Source organism: Octopus sinensis, linkage group LG5, assembly GCF_006345805.1.
Source record: "Octopus sinensis linkage group LG5, ASM634580v1, whole genome shotgun sequence".
In the NCBI taxonomy this organism is placed as follows: Eukaryota; Metazoa; Mollusca; class Cephalopoda; order Octopoda; family Octopodidae; genus Octopus; species Octopus sinensis.
The window spans coordinates 76,316,630-76,340,579 of record NC_043001.1 but is presented as its reverse complement, the minus strand read 5'-3'; the positions used below and the strand labels follow the sequence as shown (position 1 = coordinate 76,340,579).

General features: G+C 38.1%; 1 protein-coding gene across 2 annotated transcripts in view; it reads left to right on the top strand.

The window, feature by feature from the left end:
- Positions 1-23,950, top strand: part of LOC115211606 (methylthioribulose-1-phosphate dehydratase) — a 72,977-nt gene that overhangs the window by 35,539 nt on the left and 13,488 nt on the right. The window contains exons 1-3 of one of the 2 annotated variants that reach the window (XM_029780190.2): positions 3,489-4,608; positions 18,411-18,505; positions 18,888-18,936. In XM_029780190.2, the coding sequence (XP_029636050.1) occupies positions 4,588-4,608; positions 18,411-18,505; positions 18,888-18,936 (165 nt within the window). In that variant the 5' untranslated portion in view covers positions 3,489-4,587. Of the gene's footprint in view, positions 1-3,488; positions 4,609-18,410; positions 18,506-18,887; positions 18,937-23,950 lie in introns of those variants that run through there. The other variant, XM_029780191.2, reaches the window with a different exon arrangement.

The window sequence follows — 23,950 nt, the reverse complement described above, 5'->3', positions numbered from 1 at the left end:
CGGAATGGTCATATTGCCAGTTTAGCCAATAAAACACACGCACTATATTTGGTGTTATTTTGCTTCAGTGATATTTTTTTTTACATTAATCTTAATCTTATTTCGGCCAAAGTTCTTTCGTCACACTCCTGTGACCGATAAGTGAGAAGAAAACAAAGGACCACTGATGCGGTCACAGGAGTGTGATGAAAGAACTTTGGCCGAAATAAGATTAAGATTAATGTAAAAAATAAATATCACTGAAGCAAAATAACACCAAATATATAGTGCGTGTGTTTTTATTGGCTAAACTGGCAATATGACCATTCCGAAATATAACAATATATATATATATTTATAAATATATGTATATTTATATATATATCATCATCATCATCATCATCATCATCATCGTTTAACGTCCGTTTTCCGCGCTAGCACGGGTTGGACGGTTTCGACCGGGGTCTGGGGAGCTCGGGACTGCCCCAGGCTCCAGTCTAGTCTGGCAGTGTTTCTACAGCTGGATGCCCTTCCTAACGCCAACCACTCCGCGAGTGTAGTGGGTGCTTTTTACGTGCCACCTGCACAGGTGCCAGAGGGGTCTGGCATTGGCCACGTTCGGATGGTGCTTTTTTTATGGGGGGGGTGCAGAAATATAGGGGAGCACCAGTGGGAGGGGTGGTTCAGAGGACAGGTACTAGGCAAGTAGAACGTAGGATATCGAGAGAGGGGTAATGCATGGTGAAATAGCGTATTGAAGAGGGGGGTTCAAAGAGTAGACACCTATAATGGTGGTGGGAGGTGCAGAAATATAGGGGAGCACCAGTGGGAGGGGTGGTTCAGAGGACAGGTTCTAGGCAGTAGAACGTAGGATATCGAGAGAGGGGTATTGCATGGTGAAATAGCGTATTGAAGAGGGGGGTTCAAAGAGTAGACACCTATAATGGTGGGGGGGGGTGCAGAAATATAGGGGAGCACCAGTGGGAGGGGTGGTTCAGAGGACAGGTTCTAGGCAAGTAGAACGTAGGATATCGAGAGAGGGGTAATGCATGGTGAAATAGCGTATTGAAGAGGGGGGTTCAAAGAGTAGACACCTATAATGGTGGTGGGGGGGTTCAGAAATATAGGGGAGCACCAGGGGAGGGGTGGTTCAGAGGACAGGTTCTAGGCAAGTAGAACGTAGGATATCGAGAGAGGGGTAATGCATGGTGAAATAGCGTATTGAGGGGGGGTTCAAAGAGTAGACACCTATAATGGTGGTGGTGGGGGTGCAGAAATATAGGGGAGCACCAGTGGGAGGGGTGGTTCAGAGGACAGGTTCTAGGCAAGTAGAACGTAGGATATCGAGAGAGGGGTAATGCATGGTGAAATAGCGTATTGAAGAGGGGGGTTCAAAGAGTAGACACCTATAATGGGGCGGGCGCGCCGCGAAGAATCGGCAGCCAATTTCTAATCAGCCCTGTAAGGCGCGCCGCGAAGAATCGGCAGCCAATTTCTAATCAGCCCTGTAAGGGAGATAGATCTTAAATATCTATAACGATAACTAGTGAATTATACAGAATATGCAAAAACGAGGCGAGGCTGAAATAGTAAACAGAGTGGCGACTAGGGGGATCAGAATAATAATAATTAATAAATAATAATAATAAATAGAGATACGGATGAATTAAAGTTCAAAGATTTCTTATCTTGGGATCACTTCGTTTACGGACAGACTTGGCAAAAGGAATTCGGAATCAAGAATGAGGCAGGTTACTAGCTTAAGTATGCATAGCCATATATATATATATTTATAAATATATGTATATTTATATATATATTTATAAATATATGTATATTTATATATATATATATAAATATATATACATATATATATATTTATAAATATATATACATATATTTATATATTTATAGATATATATACATATATTTATATATGTGGAGGCGCGTGGCTTAGGAGTTAGGTTGTCAGCACCATGATCGTAAGATTGTGGTTTCGATTCCTGGACTGGGCGACGTGTTGTGTTCTTGAGTAAAACACTTCATTTCATGTTGCTTCAGTCCACTCAGCTGGCAAAAAATGAGTAATGCTGCGATGGACTGGCGCCCCACCCAGCTGGGGAACACATACGCCATAAACACCGGGAAACTAGGCCCATGAGCCTGGTTAGGCTTTAAAAGGGCGCATTTATTTATATATATATATATATATCATTATTTAGTAAAATATATCATTATTAACCCTTTAGCATTTAGATTACTCTGTCAAGTGTAATGTTTATTTATTCAAATTGTTTTGCAATTAATCATGCATTATCTTGTAGCTTCAAGGATTTTACCTCGCTCCTTTTTTACTGTATTTCTGTTGAATTACTCTGACTTTGTTTCAATTAATTTTGAAATTATTGAAGGATTTAGTGAAATAACTTCGTCATTGTGAAGCTGATATTTCCAGTGGTATGGAACATAAATTAACATGAAATTTTGAAGGAAAGTTTTGACTTGGATCACTGTAGAAGTGGCTGTGTAGTAAGAAGCTTGCTTACGAACCCCATGGTTCCGGGTTCAGTCCCACTGCGTGGCACCTTGGGCAATTGTCTCCTACTATAGCCTTGGGCTGACGAAAGCCTTGTGAGTGGATTTGGTAGACGGAAACTGAAAGAAGCCCGTCGTATATATGTATATATATATATGTGTGTGTGTGTATGTGTGTGTATATGTTTGTGTGCCTGTGTTTGTCTCCGCCAACATCACTTGACAACTGATGCTGGTGTGTTTATGTCCTAGTAACTTAGTGATTTGGCATAAGAGACTGATAAAATAAGTACTAGGCTTACAAAGAATAAGTCCTGGGGTTGATTTGCTCGACTAAAAGGTGATGCTCCAGCATGGCCACAGTCAAATGACTGAAACAAGTAAAAGAGTGAAGAGTAAGAGTACATTATAAAACCAGGGCTTATCTGAGATGGGTTCCTATAAAAAGATTATTTATCATGAGGCCATTATGGGTTGTGAAACTCCTGTAGTATATGGTCCTAGGATGTAAATTTTTTAGCTGCATCCAGTACTATGGGCAACTGCTTTCTACCACAGCCCCAGTTTGATCAAATTTGATGAATGAAAACTGTGGGAGCCTGTTAGGGGGATTACTGTTCATGGGTAGTAAATTTAATGCATCACTCATATAATCACCTTTTGGTACGTTGGTGCTTTTGTGAGGAACAATCTGTTGCAAGCAGTTTAGTGGAGAACATAAATATATGAGAAAAAATGGATAACCTACTGTATGAAGGGAAATTTGGTTTTGTTGTAAATGTATGAAATCATGTATTTCTGCTTGTTAAATGAGTAGTGCAAAAAAAATTTTTCTAAGAAGAAAAAGAATTTCATAATAAATTGCATTTATTGTATCAACCTTGTGCATCCCTCAATTTAGTTGTTTAAACAAAACAACTGTTATGGGAGATGTTTATTGGTTCAAGTAAAAGACTTGTTCAACCAAGTTGACTTCAACAGGATTTTAATTCAGAACTGAGATGGAGAGAACAAATTTGTTCTGATGCTCTAATGATTCTGATGACTCGTTAAATAATATAGAATTCTAGAAAAGTTAAATCATTGAAAAAGGTTTAATGTTGGAATGCACTATTTAAATAGCATTAAAGCAATATGCTGGCAGAATCATTAGCATGCTAGGCAAAATGTTTAGTGGGATTTCATCTGTCTTTATGTTCTGATGTTCGAATTTCATAATGGTTGACTTTGGCCTTTCAAACTTTTGGGGTCAATAAAATAAGTACCAGTTGAACACTGGGGTCAATGTAATCAGCTTGCCCTCTCTCCTGAAATGTCAGGCCTTGTATCAAAATTTGTAACCAGTATCAGAACTCACTGTGATTCATTGGTAAGTAAAGAATACAAGAAAAGAAGGTCCATTTAAAAATTGTTATTCCAGGAAAGATATGGAGTTTTAGAGCTATTGGTGTTTCACTGGAATATATAGGATGTTAGAACTTTTGGTGATTCTCATATATTTTGTTCCATAGATATGATGATTAGTTAAACTCCTCAGTCTCATTAGACAGTAGCATTATACATCATAATCATTACCTTAACCATAACACTCTGTCATACCTCAGCCTCTCAACACCTAGCATACAACCACCTCCCACCTTTCAATATCTACCCCATCCCTTCTTAGTTCAAGGGACTTTTCCCTTTTTCCTGTCCTTTCTTGTCTTGCAAGCTACTTGGTAAACTCACTAGTACCGGTGGCATGGAAATAAAATCATGCAGCACATGCTGTAAAGTGGTTGGCATTAAGAAGGGCATCCATCTGTAGAATCCATGCCAAAGCTGACATTGGAGCTCAACACAGCCATGCAGCTTGTCAAACCGTCCAACTCATGTCAGTATTGAAAAACAGACATCAAACGATGATGATGATAATCCAGTATTTGTAGAAAAGAAATAAACTCTTCAAAAGAATGAAGAATCGTGACCAATAGACAAAGAAGAACTTCATCATTCCAGCCTCAAACTTTGAGTCAAGGAATTGAAACCAAACTAAAATACTTTCACTAAGAAGAAAGAATATTGACAGCAATCATGGATGTTGGAAACTTGAAGGTAAATCCCAATTTTTTAAAATCAATATGTAATGTTAACTCAGTGCAAAATAGGTCTTGTCACTTCTGCGTAAAGTACATCCAGCCCTTAACAGAGATGGTTCTCTCAATAACGACCTGTTCAGACATTGTGAAATTCTGAATATGTAGTACAACATATAGTCCAGCTGTGTTTTCGCTGTCTCACTGGCATATGGATGAATCCCCATAGCCACTGAGACTTTTTTTCATTGCACACACACACACACACACACACACACACACACACACACACACACACACTCACACACACACTCTCATACGCTTGGTTCTGTGGAAATATAGTCATGACTGTGAGGTAAAACAGTTTGCTTCCCAGCCATTTAGTTTCAGGTTTGGTCCCACTACATAACACTTTGGGCAAGGGCCTCATGTTATAGCTGACCAAAGCTTTGTTAGTGGATTTGATAGTCAGAAACTGGAAGAAGCCTGTTATTCATGTGTGTGTGTGTGTGCATGTTTACGCATATATCTTTTCTTTGTTTCAGTCATTGGGTTATGGCCATGTTAGGGCACTGCCTTGAAAAGTTTAGTAAAAAAAATTGACCCTAGTATATATTTTAAAGTCTGACAGTTATTCTGTTGGTCTCTTTTTGCCAAACCACTTTGTTATGAGGATGTAAACAAACCAACACTGGTTATCACTGGTGGTGAGGGACAAATGCACACACACCACACACACACACACACATGCACGCACAATCTTCCATACAGTTTCTGTCCACCAAATTCATTCACAAGGCATTGTCTGCCTGTGGGGTATAGTGAAAGACATTTGCCCATGGTGTCATGCAGTGGGATTGAACCCAAAACCACATGATTGCAAAGTGAGCCTCTCAACCACACAGCTTTACATACATACATACATACATACATACATACATACACACACACACACACACACACACAACACACACACACCACACAACACACACACACACATGCATGCATTGTGGTTGTCTACACCTTATGCAGAGTTTGACCACCTCCTGTACCTACACCTTAGAACCATCATGGCATCTGATGTGGCTTTTTAAAGCAAACAATGTTTTGAAAAGACACCAACATAGATTGCATATCCGATTTGGGCCACCAAGAGCTGCAGTTAAGTTCTGATCTTTGTGGATCTTAAAATGTCTTTTGAGGCCTCCGTTAGATTTGCCCACCTGGCATACATTGCATTGAAAGGTGTGCACAAACATATAGGCACTATAGTTGGTGGGGTTTCATTTTCCATGGGTTCACAAGTGAGATTTGAGCCCAGCAAAAGAAAGGCATAGTCTGTTACAAACTGTGCACACAAAAAGGTCATTGTGATTCACCTCATTGATTGTAACATACATACATACATTTGTATGTTTGTGAGTATGTATATGTTTGTGTCTCTCTTGTCCTGACAGTATTATCTGTGAATCACAAGATAATTCACAGCTATCTTGTGATTCACAGCATCACTGTCATGGAAACAGAACACATTCATTTCCAATATTCAGCAAAAACATGTCTAACCATAGCGAAATATCACCTTGCTAGGAAATAGGTGAAAGTTGGTAACAAGAAGGGCTTCTAGTTGTAGAAATCTGCTTTAATGAACTTTTAATGACCCTTGTATCATGACTCACAAATTCATGAGGCGTTCTATATTACTGTAGGTGCTGAGTGTAGCTGTGTGATAAGAAGCTTGCTTCCTGATCACATGGTTCTGGGTTCAGTTTCACTGCATGGCTCCTTGGGCAAGTGTCTTCTGCTACAGCCTTGGGCCAACTGAAACCTTGTGAGTGGATTTGGTACATGAAACTGAAAGAAGCCTGTTGTATGTGTGTGTGTGTGTGTGTGTGTGTGTGTGTGTGTGTGTGTGTGTGTATGTGTGTGTGTGTGCATTTTTGCCCCCACCATTGCTTGACAACTGTTGTCGGTGTGTTTATGTCCCCATAACTTAGTGGCCTGGCAAAAGTGTCTGACACAATAAGTACTAGGCTTAAAGAAAACTAAAAAAGCAAGTACTGAGGTTGATTCATGTGGCTAAGAATTCTTCAAGGAAGTGCCCCAGCATGACCGCAGTCTAATGACTGAAACAAGAAAAAGGAAGGAAAAAATACGATAAAATATTAAAATGATGATGATTCTGATGTATCTATACAACACACACACACACCACACACACACACACCACACACACACACACACATTCAAGTGTAGATACATAACATAACTGATATGAATCTGATGTAAAAATTTGAATTTAAAAAAATGGTTATTGAAACTCAACACTTCCTTGCAACGGATATAGAAGAATTTCAAAGGTCTTTACAATGGAATATGAAGTCCCCGCAAACTCTCTCTAATTATCTTAATACTGTATGTAAAAAAAAAAAAGCCTATGAAACCACACCAATGACATTTCAATGGATCTTTGATATATGGCAAAATCTGAAATACCCAGAAAGAAAGCGTAACCCTTTAGCATTCAGAATGCTGTCAAATGTAATGCTTATTTATTAGCATGTTTTGAATTAATCATGCATTGTCTCAGTTTCAAGATTTCAATAATGTGATTGTTTATTTTTAAAATAACATTGAGGGTCCAGATCTGACTAAAACAAGTAGAATATTTGGGCTGGATATGGCTGGTTTAATCATCCCATAGCATTCTGATTGCTCTGTCAAATGTAATGTTCATATATTAACATAGTTTCGAATTAATCATGCATTATCTCATAGCTTCGATATTTTGATGATGTGATTTTTTTTAGTTTTAGATTGACTTTTTAGGATAGGTGTGAAAGGCCAGATTTGGCTTGTTTGTGTGTCAAATATAATGTCTATTTATCAACATTCATCATCATCATTATCGTCATCATCATCATCATTGTTTAATGGCTGTTTTCCATGCTGGCATAGGTTGGACAGTTTGAGTTGGAGCTGGCCAGCTAGGAGCTGTCCAGACTCGAATTGTCTGTTGTGACATGGTTTCTTATTTCTTTACTACCCCAGTACCAGACCGTAGCCAGTACCGCAACGACTGGCCTCCGTGCTGAGGGTACGTAACAAACACCATCCGAGCGTGGCCGTTCGCCAGCCTCGTCTGGCACCTGTGTCGGTGACACATAAGAAAACACCATCCGAGCGTGGCCGTCTGCCAGCCTCGTCTGGCACCTGTGTCGGTGGCACATAAAAAACACCATCCGAGCGTGGCCGTCTGCCAGCCTCGTCTGGCACCTGTGTCGGTGGCACATAAAATCACCCACTACACTCTCGGAGTGGTTGGCGTTAGGAAGGGCATCCAGCTGTAGAAACACTGCCAGATCTGACTGGCCTGGTGCAGCCTTCGGGCTTGCCAGACCCCAGTTGAACCGTCCAACCCATGCTAGCATGGAAAGCGGATGTTAAATGATGATGATGATGATGATGATGAAGGGGCTAAACATAGAGGGGACAAACGAGGACAGAGAAAGGGATTAAGTCAATTACATCGACCCCAGTGTGTAACTGGTACTTAATTTATCGATCCCAAAAGGATGAAAGGCAAAGTCGACCTTGGCAGAATTTGAACTCAGAACATAACGGCAAACAAAATACCGCTAAGCATTTCACCCGGCGTGCTAACGTTTCTGCCAGCTCGCCACCTGTTGTGACATGGTTTCTATGGCTGGATATCCTTCCTATCACCAGCCACTGAATAAAGTGTACTAGGTGCTTTTATGTTCCACTGGCATGGTGCGTTTATGTAGTACTGGCATGGGTGCATTTTATGTGGTACCCGCACTTGAAGGGACAAGCCTGTATGCATGGAAGACAGCAATTTATTGTTTTGAATTAATAATGCATTATCTCATAGCTTCAATATTTCAATGCTGTAATGGTGTATTTTTTTAATGATATTGTGGGACAGGTGTGAGAGACTTGATCTGGCTACTCTAAACATAAAACATAGAATATTTTGGACAGGATGTGGCCATTTTAAATGCTAAAGGGTTAATAACCATGGTGCATAAACATGAAGTAGGTCTGAGGTTAAATGTTATGGAACTGTCCCTCTGATTTAAACTCATGGCTAATGTCATGTTGTCAAATATCAGAGAGAAAGAGAACCTGATCACATTCCATAGATCACAGTAAAGTGTATTATCTATTCCATAGTAGATACATCTTATTTTTTTTTCACAATTGCATTCTAAATATCTATACTTTCTTTTTCTGTGTTGATGTGGTGTACTTCAATCATCCTCGTCATCATCATCATCATCATCACCACCACCACTACCACCATCATCTTCACCATCACCATGATAATCATTGTCACCACTACCATCATAACTATTGTCACTACCACCACCATTGCTGCCCCCACCACTGCTGCCACCGCCACTGCCACTACCACCACTGCCACCACCACCACTGCTGCCACCACCACTACTGCTGCCACCACCACCACCACCACCATCATCAGTATCGTCACCATTTTTCATTCGATTTTCCATGCTGGCATGGGTTGGTTTTGTCACTATTCTACACAAAATGCTACAGAACATATAGATCACAACCATTCTATATCTATATATTTGCCCATAAGTTGGACAGGTCTTAACATCTCATAATTCATTGCATTCTTACAACAATGTCAGCAAGAGAAAACACTGGCTGTCTTTGCAGTGTATGTGAAGATGTTTTTTGGTATGATTTTTATAGTTGAATGCCTCTCTCATCACCACCAACCTCTTTAGCATGTAGTCTAGATACATTTTATCATTTTAACTGGCACTTAAGAGAATACCTGCATTGGAACAAAAGAATGTCACTGCTTTTACTCAGAGTTATTCCTGGATAGGTTGACTGTACTGGGCTTATGGAGTCTATATTTTGTTCTTTAAATATTCATTTAAAGAAACGGTAAAGACTGCCTTCAGTCATGAATGACCATGGGATTGCACATAAAAAGTTCCCCACTGAGGCACAATAAAGTGTCTTGCTCAAGAACACGACACACAGCGTAGTCTGGGAATCAAACTCACTACCTCATGATGGTGAGTCTGACACTCTAACCACTGAGCCATGCGCCTTCACAAATATTCATTTACTTCTATTATATATACATGTTTGTGAGTGTGTGTGTGTATGTAAATCATCATATATCATCATCATCATCATCATTTATGAGGTGCATTCCAGAAGGTTTGAGATTTTTTTAGAAGAGGGGTGGACAGAGTTTAAAGCAGATTTTCTCTGGCTGTTTCTGTTGTGCCAACCCTCACCTGTTTCCCCAATAGCCAAACATATCCTTGCAGAATATTGGAAGTGAATGACACTGCTTGTGTGACAGTGATATTCATTTACAACAGTGATGCGATGTCAAAACAAAGAAAAACACATGCACACATGCGAGCACACACACACACACGCGCGCATGCGTGCACATACACATGCACACTCACACATACACACACACACACACTTACCTCACATACTCACACACACACACATGTTGGGCTTCTTTCAATTGTGGTCTACAAAATCCACTCACAAGATGCTGGTTAGCCTGAGGTTATAATAGAAAACTCTTGCCCAAGGTGCCACACAGTGGGAGTGAACTCAGAACCATGTGGTTGAGAAACAAACTTCTGGACTGTGTTCATGCTGGAGCACCGCCTTGAAGAGTTTTAGTCAAACAAAGTGACCCCAGTACATAGGTTCAACACAGCAGCCTACATCAAGATAATGGGAATGGTTGTCACCCACTGGATCTAGAGTTGTTTGGGGAAGGCCAAACATACTCAAGCAAGACTCTGCTCCTTCACACAGACCCTCCACGACCCATGAGTGGATGGCCAAAAATTTTCATGGAACCCGTGCTATTTGCTCTTATAGCTCTTGATTTAAACTACCTGGACTACAATGTTTAGGCCATTGTTGAGAAGGAGACCAACAAACATGCCTTCAATACCAAGGACTCACTGATGTCTGCTATTGAGGACATTATGGCCAACACGAATAAAGACCACCTGATCAATGCATTTAGTCATTTCAGAAGATGTATCAATGCAGTAATCTAGGCTGGTGGTAGTTTTATTGAATACTCTTTTGCTGTATGTAAACTCTGTTTGCCAAATTCAATACATTGAAGATACATTGAATTTTGTAATAAATGTTTTTGTTTCCCTTAAATTAAAATTTTGTTCTCAAATAGCTGAAACACCCTGTATATGTATGTGTGTGTTCTCTGTTTCTGTGTGTATACACACACACATGCATGCACACATGTGTGCACATTGAATCATGTGACACAGATTCAAAAAGTAATTATTTAAAGTTTCACAATGTTTACCCTATATATAGGGGTTGGACAAAATAATGGAAACACCTTAAAATTTCAAACAAATTTATTTTAATATGGGGTAGGACCGCCTTTGGCAGTAACTACAGCTTGAATTCTATGAGGTATGGACTCATACAAAGTTTGAATTGTTTCCAAAGGAATTTTTGTCCATTCTTCTGCTAAAACAGTCTCCAGTTCTTGTAGTGATGATCTTGGGATTTTGTTCAACCCTTGTATGTAAAAATACAAACACATCTGAAACATAGATTTCTTCTAGTCAAATCAATTCACCTGAAATCAATATTTTATTATGGTCTGTTTACAACATTACCTAATGTCGGCTCCAAAATATGAAATCACCAGCAAGGCACATTATTATTATTGTTATTATTTAGGATGGTGAGCTGGCAGAAATGTTAGTATGCCAGGCATTTGTCCGTCTTTATATTGAGTTCAAATTCCGCCAAGGTCGACTTTGTCTTTCATCCTTTTGGGGTTGATAAAATAGGTACCAGTGAAGCATAAAATAAGTACCAGTTGAATATTGGGGTCAATGTAATCAACTTACTTCTCCCCTAAAATTGCTGTCCCTGTGTCAAAGTTTGAAACCATTATTATTATTATTATTATTATTATCATCACCACCACCACCACTATGATGATGATGATGATGATAATGATGACGCTGACGCCGACGGCGGCGGTGGCAGTGAGCAGGCAGAATGGTTAGCATGCAATGCTTGGTGGTATTTCACCCATCGCTCCAATCTGAATTCAAATTCTGCTGAGGTCGACTTTGCCTTTCATCCTTTTGAGTTTGATAAAATAAGTACCAGTTTAACATTGGTGTTGATGTAATTGACTCATCCCCTCCCTGAAAATGGCTGCCCTTGTGGCAAAATTTGAAACCACTATTATTATTATTATCATCATCATCATCATCATCATTATTATTATAAAGGTGGCTAGCTGGTAGAATTGTTAACATGTTGAACAGAATGCTTAGTGGTGTTACTTCCAACTCTATGTGCTTAGCTCAAATCCTGTTGAGGTCATCTTGACCTTTCATTCTTTTGCAGTTATAAGTACCAGGGTCAGTGTAATTGTCTTCTTCCCCTCAAAAATTGCTGGCCATGTGCCAAACAAAAGAAGAATATTATCATTGAAATATCCAACATTGTAATGTAGATTGAAGATATTGTGTGTACCAGGGATTTGTAGTGCCTGTCAAGTCACAAGGTCTTCAGACAGTACCTTATGCAGTTCCAAGTAAAGTCAGTTTTTGCAATACATCAAACTTGTAGGGTATTTCTAAAGTGTTCAGATGTTTCTTTGGGTTGGGTGGTATTGAACACAATGCTCTGATGACAGCAGGAACAACCTTTATGTTTGATTGACGTAGCTGCTATGTCTTGACAATCTCAATTCTCGTATCTCTATTTGTCAACGTTTCCTCTTTGTTTCATGACAATATGTTGATCTCCTGGCACAGCATTATCATTATTATTGCTACTATTATTATTATTATAAATAATTTGGGAAAACAAATTTCCAAATCAATCAGGTGTAACCCTACAGCGTTATATGCATCTACATATCGTACTTTGGAGTCTTATTTATTATATATTTATATATTTATCTATAAATATATAAAGTATCTGATAAAAGTCAATATTCAATATTTTGGGATTAATTGACAAGCGGGTATTCTATTTCAGATAATACAAAAATAACCTAATGAGTATATCTGACAGTAAACTCATGGTATCAGTTTGCACATCATGAAATAACGCTTAAAGAATATAACCTAAATTGCCAGCTATACAATGAACTTCATTAATTATAACATACTTTAGTTAATACTTATATTTATTAGATATGAAGGAACTACACGTGTTTCAGTATTGGAAGATTACAATATATATACATATATACAACTGTATACCTATATATATATATATATATATATATATACGTATATAAATACATATATAATAGTATACAATTGTGTAATTGTGTATATGTATATATATTGTAATCTTTCAATACTGAAACATGTGTAGTTCCTTCATATTTTATAAATATAAGTATTAACTAAAGTATGTTATAATTTATGAAGTACATTTTATAGATAGCAATTTAGGTTATATTCTTTAAGTGTTATTTCATGATGTGCAAACTGATACCATGAGATTACTGTCAGATATACTCATTAGGTTATTTTTGTATTATCAGAAATAGAATACCTGCTTATTGATTAATCCCCCAAAATTGAATATTATTATTATTATTGAGAGAGCAGTGCATGCCATCAAAATGACACTGGGGTAAAATATAAGAAACCCAGTATACCCATCATGACTATCTTCTGGTACACCAGGCACATGCATCACAACCATATGTGCGTGACATGGTGACCTCATATCAAGATTAACAGTGTATGACCCTGCCGGTGGGGGCCTAGAAAGGATGAAAGGCAAAGTCGACCTTGGCGGAATTTGAACTCAGAACGTAATGGCAGACAAAATACTGCTAAGCTTTTCGCCCGGCGTGCTAACAATTCTTATTTCTTTACTGCCCACAAGGAGCTACACACAGAGGGGACAAACAAGGATAGACAAATGGATTAAGTCGATTATATTGACCCCAGTGTGTAACTGGTACTTATTTAATCAATCTCGAAAGGATGAAAGGCAAAGTAGATCTCGGCGGAATTTGAACTCAGAACGTATTTCTTTATTGCCCACAAGGGGCTAAACATAGAGGGGACAAACAAGGACAGACAAAGGGATTAAGTCGAATACATCGACCCCAGTGCGTAACTGGTACTTAATTTATCGACCCTGAAAGGAGGAAAGGCAAAGTTGACCTCGGCGGAATTTGAACTCAGAACATAACGGCAGACGAAATATCGCTAAGCATTTCGTCCGGCATGCTAACATTTCTGCCAGCTCGTCCTTTATAGTCATGTCTGGTCTTCTTGCTTTAAAATTAAGGTCAGTCTTTATAGGGAAGACCCATAAAATCCTGTAAATCTTATGCTCTATAACAACCTCTGGTTCTGGTTTATACCACTTTTCTGTTACTTTGAATCCATTGTTATTACTGCTGGTGTTGTCACCATTTTTGCCACCATCACTGCTTTCATTGTTGTTTTTCAATAGTTACATTTTTATTACATGTTCTATGCACCTGCTGTATGAGTTAACAATTTGCTGTAATGTTCTATTGTGTCTAAACAACTGTACATACTATATGTGCAATATCTAGTAATAATATTTACTACATCATCATAATCCTTTAACATCCGTTTTCCATGCTGCCTTGGGTTGGACAGTTTGACCAGAGCTAGCAAGCCAAAGGGCTGCACCAAGTTCCAGCCTGATTTGGGCTTGGTTTCTATGGTTTGATGCCCTTCCTAATGTCAACTACTTTACAATGTGTGCTGAGTGCTTTTAATGTACCACTGGCATGAGTTTTTTTTTTACATAGAACCAATACAAGCCCTAATTACATGACACTGGCATTGAGTACTTTTTATGTGGTCCTGACAAAGGACTCTTGCAGGTCAGTCTTCTTCACCAGGGAGTGTGACTGTAACACTTATCCTGTGGAGGATGGGTCTTCCAAGGATGGGTCTTGCTACATGTTGTGTATATTTATAAGTCTTGGGGTTTGAGTGTATATTTGTCTGCATCTTTTTAAATTCATTCTCAAGAATGTTATTATTGGTATTGTTTCTGTTTTCAATAACCATGTTATGGTTGTCTTCATTTCAAAATCTTTATATCTGGTCAATTTTATCACTTATTATTTTTATCACTTATTATTTTTGTAATGCATTTCCATTTATTGTCTCCAATGAGGAGACACTTCCTTTCCTAGTGGTTTTTGACTGCAGTATTTTGACTTGGATTTATTTCCTTTTAAAACTTTGCTACTATACTATAAATATTCTGCAATTCATTTGACTAAAAATTCTTCAAGACAGTGCCCCAGCAAGGCCACAATCTAATGACTGAAACAAGTATGAGGTGGTATCAAAAAGTTCCTGGACTAGTTCTGTAATGCACCAACAGATGGCAGCACATGATTGCATGCACAGTGAAAGCTGGCAGTGAACTTCATGAGGCAGTGTGCTGAGTGACACCACTTTGTTTACTTCATAAGTTGTGTAATTCGTGTTTTTGCGGTCACATGTATGCTGTAGACTGTAATTTTGCCTTGGACAGGAAGTTGGAACCAAGTGCCAACGTGAAATTTTGCGTTAAACTTGAGAAGTCTACTACAGAGACATTGAGCATGCTTTGGCAAGCTTACAGCAATGAAATAGTGGGTCGTATGCAATGTTTTAAGTGGAATGGGTGCTTCAAAAGCAGAAGGATGTCCCTGGAAGATGTTGAGCATTCTTGAAGACCTGCCATGAGCATCATTTCTGGAAATGTGGTATTGTGCATTGAGAATTCACCTCCCTGGGCCAGACTGTCTATTGAGAGTCCTGTGATGTTTTGAAGTGTTTGTGGGGGGACATTTGGTGAAAGTGACTGAATCTGTAGAGTGTGAAGAATTGGATTCTTCATAACGACAATGCACCCTGTCACTGGGCTCTCCTCTCTTGTGAATTTCTCACCAAGAACAACATGGTATCACTTTCGCACCCACTCTATTCCCCAGATTTAGCACCTGCAGGCTTCCATCTCTCCCCTAAGATGAAAAGGCAGCTTAAAGATTGCTGTTTTAGCACTGTTGTCAAGATCCAGAGCATATCGCAGAAGGTCCTTGACTCACTTATGGAAAACGACTTCCAGGCCAGATTCCAAAACTGACAGGAATACTGGGACTGGTGTTTTGTTGCACAGAGTGACTATTTCGAAGGAGATGATGCTAAAACTTAGGTAAATAAGTTTTTTTTTTTCGTTTTTGGATTTGGTTTGCAAGATTCGTTATGTGAGTTCATGTGTTGAAGCATATTCTGTTGTGTCTGGGGAGAGTAATTTTCTTTTTGTGCCTTATAATTTAACACACTCACCGGTAAAATTTCCACTTATTTCTTATTTTTAATTTCCTAAAATTTTCATTGCGTCTTGCAACCTTTTCAATAGTCTTGACTCCCATTTTTCTTTAAACATAACTAGGCCTGGAACTTTTTGATATTTCTTTTTGATATTTCATAAAAGATAAAATATTAAGCTGATATTTGGAACATAATTTAACATGAAATTTTGATGGAAAATGTTAATTTAGATTACTTTAAAACAAAAAGTTTGTATCACAAGAAGCAGGAGCAGAGGTCCATCTCAAAGCAGTTGGTATCAAATGGCTTAAATATGAAATGTTTAATTTTTTTGTTAGTTAATGGAATCAGAGGCCTCCATCAGTGAAGGATGGGGTAAGATTTAGTCCTCTGACTTCTTAGAGTTGTGATGTCAAAGTTTTTTCCATTTTTGATAGCCTATATCTGATGACATAAAAGACATACAATGCTCCTTAATTTTAGCAGCACATATTCATGAAAATCGTTTTTAGTGAATTGAAGCAGGTAATATAAGCCCAACTTTGTATATAAGACTCAAGGTGAAATTTTGAGACTTTTTTTTTTGCAAAAATGTACATCTGTAGGTGCAGGCATGGCTGTGTGGTTAGAAGCTTGCTTCCCAACCACATGGTTCTGGGTTTAGTCCCACTGCATGACACCTTGGGCGAATATCTTCAACTATTGCCTTGTACTGATCAAAGCCTTGTGAGTGGATTTAGTAGATGGAAACTGAAAAAAGCCTGTCGTATGTATATATATATATATATATGTAAATGAATATAAGATCCAAGGGACCGAAGTGTAGGGAGAAAGTGAAAGTTAGCTTCGAGTTATCTGTAGTAAATATAAAAAATAACTTTGAGGGACAATATTGGTTTATTCAGATGGAAGGTTGTGAATTTTTCTCTTATCAAAGTATGATAAATTGAAAAGTTCTTTTTATACTTCACGGCAGTCAACCAGGGTTGCTGGCTATGTGAGTAAGAATACAAGAGTTAAGGAATAGAGTAGATAAGATCAGTGCTACATATTTCATAGCGAGCAGAACCTCAGAAGTGGTAAATATCTAAGTGAGGTGTATACCACAGGCTACTCTTCAGGCCAAGGATATCTTGATTAAATGAAAGTTTACATTATCGCAAGGAAGTACATGTTAACATGTTAACATCTCGCTTGGATATTTACCACTTCTGAAGTTCTGCTTGCTATGAAACATATGTAGCTTGGATCTAATCTACTCAATTCCTTAACTATTGCATAGATCATCATCATTGTTTAATGTCCGTTTTCCATGCTGGCATGGGTTGAACGGTTTAACTGGGGGACTGGCGAGCCAGTAGGCTGTGCCAGGCTCCAATCTGATCTGGCAAGGTTTCTACAGTTGGATGCCTTTCCTAAAGCCAACCACTCCAAGAGTGTAGTGAGTCCTTTTTACATGCCACTAGCATGGGAGTCAGTCAGGCGGTACTGGCATCAACCACAATTGGATGGTGCTTTTCATGTGCCACTGGCACAGGAGCCAGTCAGGGGGTGTAGGGTGGAGGACTAGCATTGACCACGTTCAGATGGTGCTTTTTACATGCCACCAGCACGGGGAGCCAGTCAGGTGACACTGGTATCAACCCACTCTTGAATGGTGCTTATTATATGCCACCGGCACGGGTGCCAGTCAGGCAGCACTGGCATCAGCTCCAACTACAATTTCCATTTTGATTTCGATCTTGATTTGCTTTTGATTTTTTATCTTTTTGATTTTACTTTACTCAGTAGGTCTTCTCAAGTGCATCGTATCGCCCGGTGATTCAAGGGTACTTTTTAAATGGGCTGGTTATGCGATACTGGTATAGGCTACAGTTATGATCTCACTTTGCTTGCTGGGTCTTCTCAATCACAGCATATCTCCAAAGGTTTTGGTTTCTAATCATTGCCTCTGTATATATTTATGAGTGTGTCTGTGTGTCTGTGTTTGTCCTCCACGATTGCTTGACAACTGGTGTTGGTGTGTTTATGTCCCCATAACTTGGGGATTCTGCAAAAGAGACTGATAGAATAAGTACCAGGCTTAAAAAAGATAAGTCCTGGGGTTGATTTGTTCAACTGTAAAACCCTTCAAGATGGTACCCTAGCATAGCCACATTCAAATGGCTGAAACAAATAAAAAAGATCTTATCTGCTATCAAATACAGTGGGCAGCATAAAATAGTTCCAACTTGGTATTGAAACAGAACTACACATTTGATTTGTGTAAAATTTCTCACCTCTTTGATGTTTCTTGATATAAGATATATCTTATTTTCTTTTTTTTAGTTGTTATTAAAATAAATGCTATGTTACGTAATATATATTATTTGATTTATTGTTTTCTTATCAATTTTCTGTTGTTGATATTTCTGCTTATTGTTTTTTTTTTGTGAAGGAACACCCACGCACCTTGATTCCAGAATTGTGCCGCCAATTCTATCATTTGGGTTGGTGCACAGGAACTGGTGGAGGAATCAGCATAAAACACAAGTAAGTATTACCCTGAATGAGTCTCCTCGTCATTGTCGTCGCCGCCGCCGCCACCAAAATGTTAATTTTCCATGCTTGCATAGGTTGGACAGAATATTTTCAAGTTAAATTTTCTACAATTGCATACCCTTCCTGTTGCCAACCACATACCGTTAACCTGTTACATCATGGCCAGACATGTTTTCACAAAATATTGGAAATAAATGACAATGCTTTTAAGACAGTGGCAATCATTTTACAACTATCATGCGATGGTAAGACAAGGGAACACATTCACACATATATGTACACACACACGCATACATATGGAAGTAGTATGGTAAATGATGATGATGATTATGATGATGATAATTGATATATTTCCATTTTTACTTTTTTTCAGGGATGAAATATATATTGCTCCATCAGGTGTTCAGAAAGAAAGAATCAAGGTTGGTTTATTCTTTTACTTGCCCAAGGTGCCATTCAGTGGGACTGAACCTGGAACCATGTGGTTGGGAAGCAATCTTCTTACCACACAGCCACGCATACATTTCTTTCTTTATTTTTTGTATTGGTTTATATATGATGTCTCTTCAACCCTTTCAGATCCAAAGCCACCCCCCTCAGTATTTCAACCCTACTCAGTGAGGGGCCTTGTCTTGCAAGTTACTTGTGCTAGTGTCATGGCTAGTGCCATGAAAAACAGCAAAAAAGCACTCATTACGCTCTCTGTGGTTGTTCACATTAGGAAGGGCATAGAAACCATGCCAAAGCTGGTATTGGAGCTAGACATAGTTTTCTGGTTCATCAGATCTTGTTGAACTGTCCAACTTATACCAGCATGGAAGATGGATGTTAACTCTTTAGCACTTAAACTAGCATATGTGGCCCAAATATTCTACTTGTTTTATTTTCAAACTGACCAGATCCAGCCTCTCACACCAACCATGCAATGTCATTCTAAGAATAAGCAATCACATCTTTGAAATCTCAAAGCTACAAGATAATATAAGATTAATTTTATAAAATGTGAATAAATAAGTATTATATTTGGCAATATAGTCTGAATACTAAAGTGTTAAATGATGATGATGATGGTTTTTTATTAATTGCAATTTGTAAACTATTAAATTGTTGGTTAAAAGTTTCCAGCAGCTAATTGCTGGTTAACTACATTTCTAAGGATGAGAGTGAAAAGGAAGTGCCTGTTGCTCAGTGTTGAATGAATATCTTAAGGGACCTTCTTTGTAAAGCAGTTCTTTTTGTTTCTTACTGATATTTACATACTTCAATGATAAACATTGGTGAAAGAGATGCACGTGCTCATGTGCATGCACACATAACAAAATCTATAATATAAAACATATATCATCATCATTCTTGTAACAGTTATTTTTCCATGATTGCATGTATTGGACAGAATTTGTTGAGGCAAATTTTGTATGTATGCACCCCCACCCATATATATATATATATATACGAGCAAGACGCCCCCCCCCCCCCATCCATCCAATGGACGGTGCTGAGTTGTCAAACATTTAAACCAAATTTTCTCAGAACAACTTGTCTGACCATCCCATAAGCTTTAACCTAAATTTGAGACACCAGCAAAAGACGGATTTTGACTGATGTACTTGCACGTACAAATGCACGTTCCCACGGCTTTATTGATCGCATTCTCACCTGGAATCAATTTTTGTAATTTTTTCAAGACTTATACATGCCCTGATACCGTCAGTATCTACATATCAAATTTGAGTGCAATCGGATGGAGGATTCCTGAGATCCTAGAAGACACACACACAGGCAGATAGAACGGATTTTATATAATAGATAATTCTTTAACAAGAATCTTATCGGTAGTGACTTCAAAGTTTCGGTCAGCTAAGCCATTGTTGGACAACTGGCTGTAACTTCGAAGTCACTGTCAATAATATTCTCATTTAAGAATTATAAATTTGTACTCTACAAAAGTATAGTGTAACTCATCAGATTAATATAAAATTGTTTTTATTATAACTCAACATAAGAACAAACAACATATATTTTCTGAGTAGTTATTTTCTGAGTTATTTTCTGAGTATGCATTGTCTGGAGACTTTTATATATATATATATATATATATATATTGTCATCGTCATCATTCAACATCTATGTTCCATGCTTGCATGACTTCTATGGATGGCTAACCATCTTCATGTCAACCCCTTTACATGCGCAGACCTAGCTTCCTTTCAACTGTATTCTGCAACAAAGTATTGGCCAAGCAAAGGCTGTAGTACAAAAAAAAAACTTGTCTTATGTACTACTTGGTGGGTTTGATCCTGGAACCACATGTTCCTGAAGTAAAATTCTTAACTATACAGCCATGCCTGTGCCACCTGCTTCTACATCACATTTGAGTAGTTAACATTTGGAAAGTGACCAATGCTGACACTGTCAATTGCTGCAATATATTGTAAGATAGTTGTCTGAGTCAGAGGGGTTACCTTTCTTTCAAATGGGATACTGTGGTATGTTTCCAAAGATTAGGATCCCTTTTCTCCAATCTTTTGCACCCCACCTACACTTTTGCCAATCCCCACCCAACCACACATACTTAGCTTCTCTGTCCCCATTCACTACTACTCATGTCATACCTTGAGGTACCACCTGGACACCTTGTCACTACTAATTATCTCTTTGGAGATACTGTTGATTCAGTCTCACTGTCTTCCCTGTATGTGAGTAGAAATATAGCTCCTCTATGACAAGAACCTGCTTCACCATACCTTCTTCTCTCATACCTTAACCCCCTGTCAAGCATAAAGACACCCCAACCCCACCTCACACATTGGATTTTGTTAACTTGTGAGCTACATAGTGATCTGAATAGTGCTGGTGGCATGAAAAAAAAAGCCCACCCTGTACACATTGTAAAATGGTTGGCATTAGGAAACTCATCCAACTGTAAAAACCTTGCCATTGCAGACATTGGAGCAAGATGCAGTCCCGGGACATGTATGAAGAAGACAATGAAATCTGTTGAGGTTTTTGGCAAACAAAATTTTATTGGTTCTGTAAACAAAATGCAAAGGTTGTTGTTACTACAAATGACAAAACGTCAAGGGAGTTTGAATGCTATTGTTATTTGTGTAATTGTAGCAGCAGTCAAAAGTGGGACACTGTAGTAGGTTTCCAAAAATTGTGACATATCTTGAATGATGGAAAAGTTTAGGTTATATTCTATTCTGAGTGACTGAAGAGGATAGAAGCTGGGATGCAAATTGAGTTACAAGTATGGAGGCTTGGTCTGCAAGATTACATATATGTGTGTATATATATATATATATATATATATATATATATCATCATCATCATCATCATTGTTTAACATCCGTTTTCCATGCTAGCATGTGTTGGACGGTTCGACTGGGGTCTGGGAAGCCAGGAGGCTGCACCAGGCTCCAGTCTGATCTGATGGTGTTTCTACAGCTAGAATCCCTTCCTAATGCCAACCATTCCATGAGTGTAGTGGGTGCTTTTTACATGCCACTGGCACAGGGGCCAGAGGAGGCTGGCAACATCCATGATCGGTGGTGCTTTTTACGTGCCACTGGCATGAACGCCAGTCAAGGCGGTGCTGGCATTGGCTACGTTCAGATGGTGTTTTTTTACGTGCCACTGGCACGTATCACAACTACAATTTCCATTTGATTTTTATTATATATATATATATATATATATATATACATATAAACACACACACATAAAATTATTCAAAATGAATGAACTGATTTCATTATGCAATATTCTAATAAGGAAAAGCATTAGAAAACTCCAGCTAAGTCAGAAGTATTTACTCACAATCAGCTTTTATTTCCTGTCTTACACCACCTGCAGCACAGGCAACTTCAATGCAATAAAAGAATTCCTTCCTGATGCGCATCAGCATATCATGATCCACTGAGTACTTCTTTGACTGTCTGGTTGAATGCTTTATTGAAGTTTTACCATTTCCCTTCCATGTCAATATTTTCTGGAATTGCCTCAGGCAAAGTGAATTTATTCTCTAGTTCCATAATGAACTTGCTTTTGATATGTTGATATGTGTCTGGGAGGAATTCTCTTATTGCATTGATGTTGCCTGTGCTGCAGGTGGTAGCCATATTGAATACTTGTAAGACAGGAAATAAAAGTTGATTGTGAGTAAATACTTGTGACTTAGCTGGAGTTTTCTATTGCTTTTCCTTATTAAAATATTGTGTAATGAAATCGGTTCATTCTTTTTGAGTAACCCTGTATATATAAAACAGATTATATAATATAATAAATTTTGTGTGTATTTGTGTGTGTATATATATATATATATATATATATATATTTATTATATAGAAGGAGCTTCTACAGACTAGAACTGTTTCATTCAAGAGAAATCTTCAGGAAGCTAGTTAACAAGAATTGTATTGGCATTTATACATTTAGGCAGGTTTAAAGGGGTGTTGGTGGGGGACTTTAAACCTGCCTAAATGTATAAATGCCAATACAATTCTTGTTAACTAGCTTCCTGAAGATTTCTCTTGAATGAAACAGTTCTAGTCCTGTAGAAGCTCCTTCTATATAATAAATTAATTTTACTCTGCTATGTATTGAGTACCTTATTTACTGTGGTTAACCCCGAATCAACCCGGGACCTACATATATATATATATATATATATATATATATATATATATCCCATCCATGTTACCATGGAAGGCAGATGCTAAATGATGATGATGATATATATATAAGTATATATATACTTAATCAGTTTATACAAAGGCAATTTTAAAAGCCATTATGCAAGCCACCAGTTTTCTTTTCAACATGTTGATAAAAATAAAGCCACTAATTTGGCTATCTAGGCATGGGATCTGAGGACCAACTACATACCACATACAATCAAGTGGAGAATTATGGAGAAATCTATGCCATATATAAATTGATCAAAGAGAAGCAAGTTATACATAGCTGAAAGATCACACATTCTGTTTTGGTCCAAGAATTCCACCACACTATTTAATTCTAGATCTGAAATTTTTAGCAAATGCAAGCACATAGACAAGTTTCTTTTGTTCAGCTGAAGGATGCCACCTGCTCTGGATTGAGTAGCTATCTCACAGAATTCAGCCTTCTTTCTGTTTTATTACTCTACTCCAGCTAGATTAATTATGTTTTCTACAGACAAACAGGATGAAGATCTTGGTTTTCTTACTTTTCTTTTCTTTTTTCTTGTTCCACTTTTTGCACCACCCTTCTTTGCATTTTTTTCTTCTTGGTTTTGCTCATGTTTTCTCATAGACCAGTGCCTTAGGTTTTAAATACATCTAATGATATGCACTGTGCCTGAAAGATAACTTGGAGATACATGGCATGTTATATAAATGTACCAGTTTATTGTATCTCTAAAGCATAAAGCTATTAGTAGCTCTTTTGTAAATT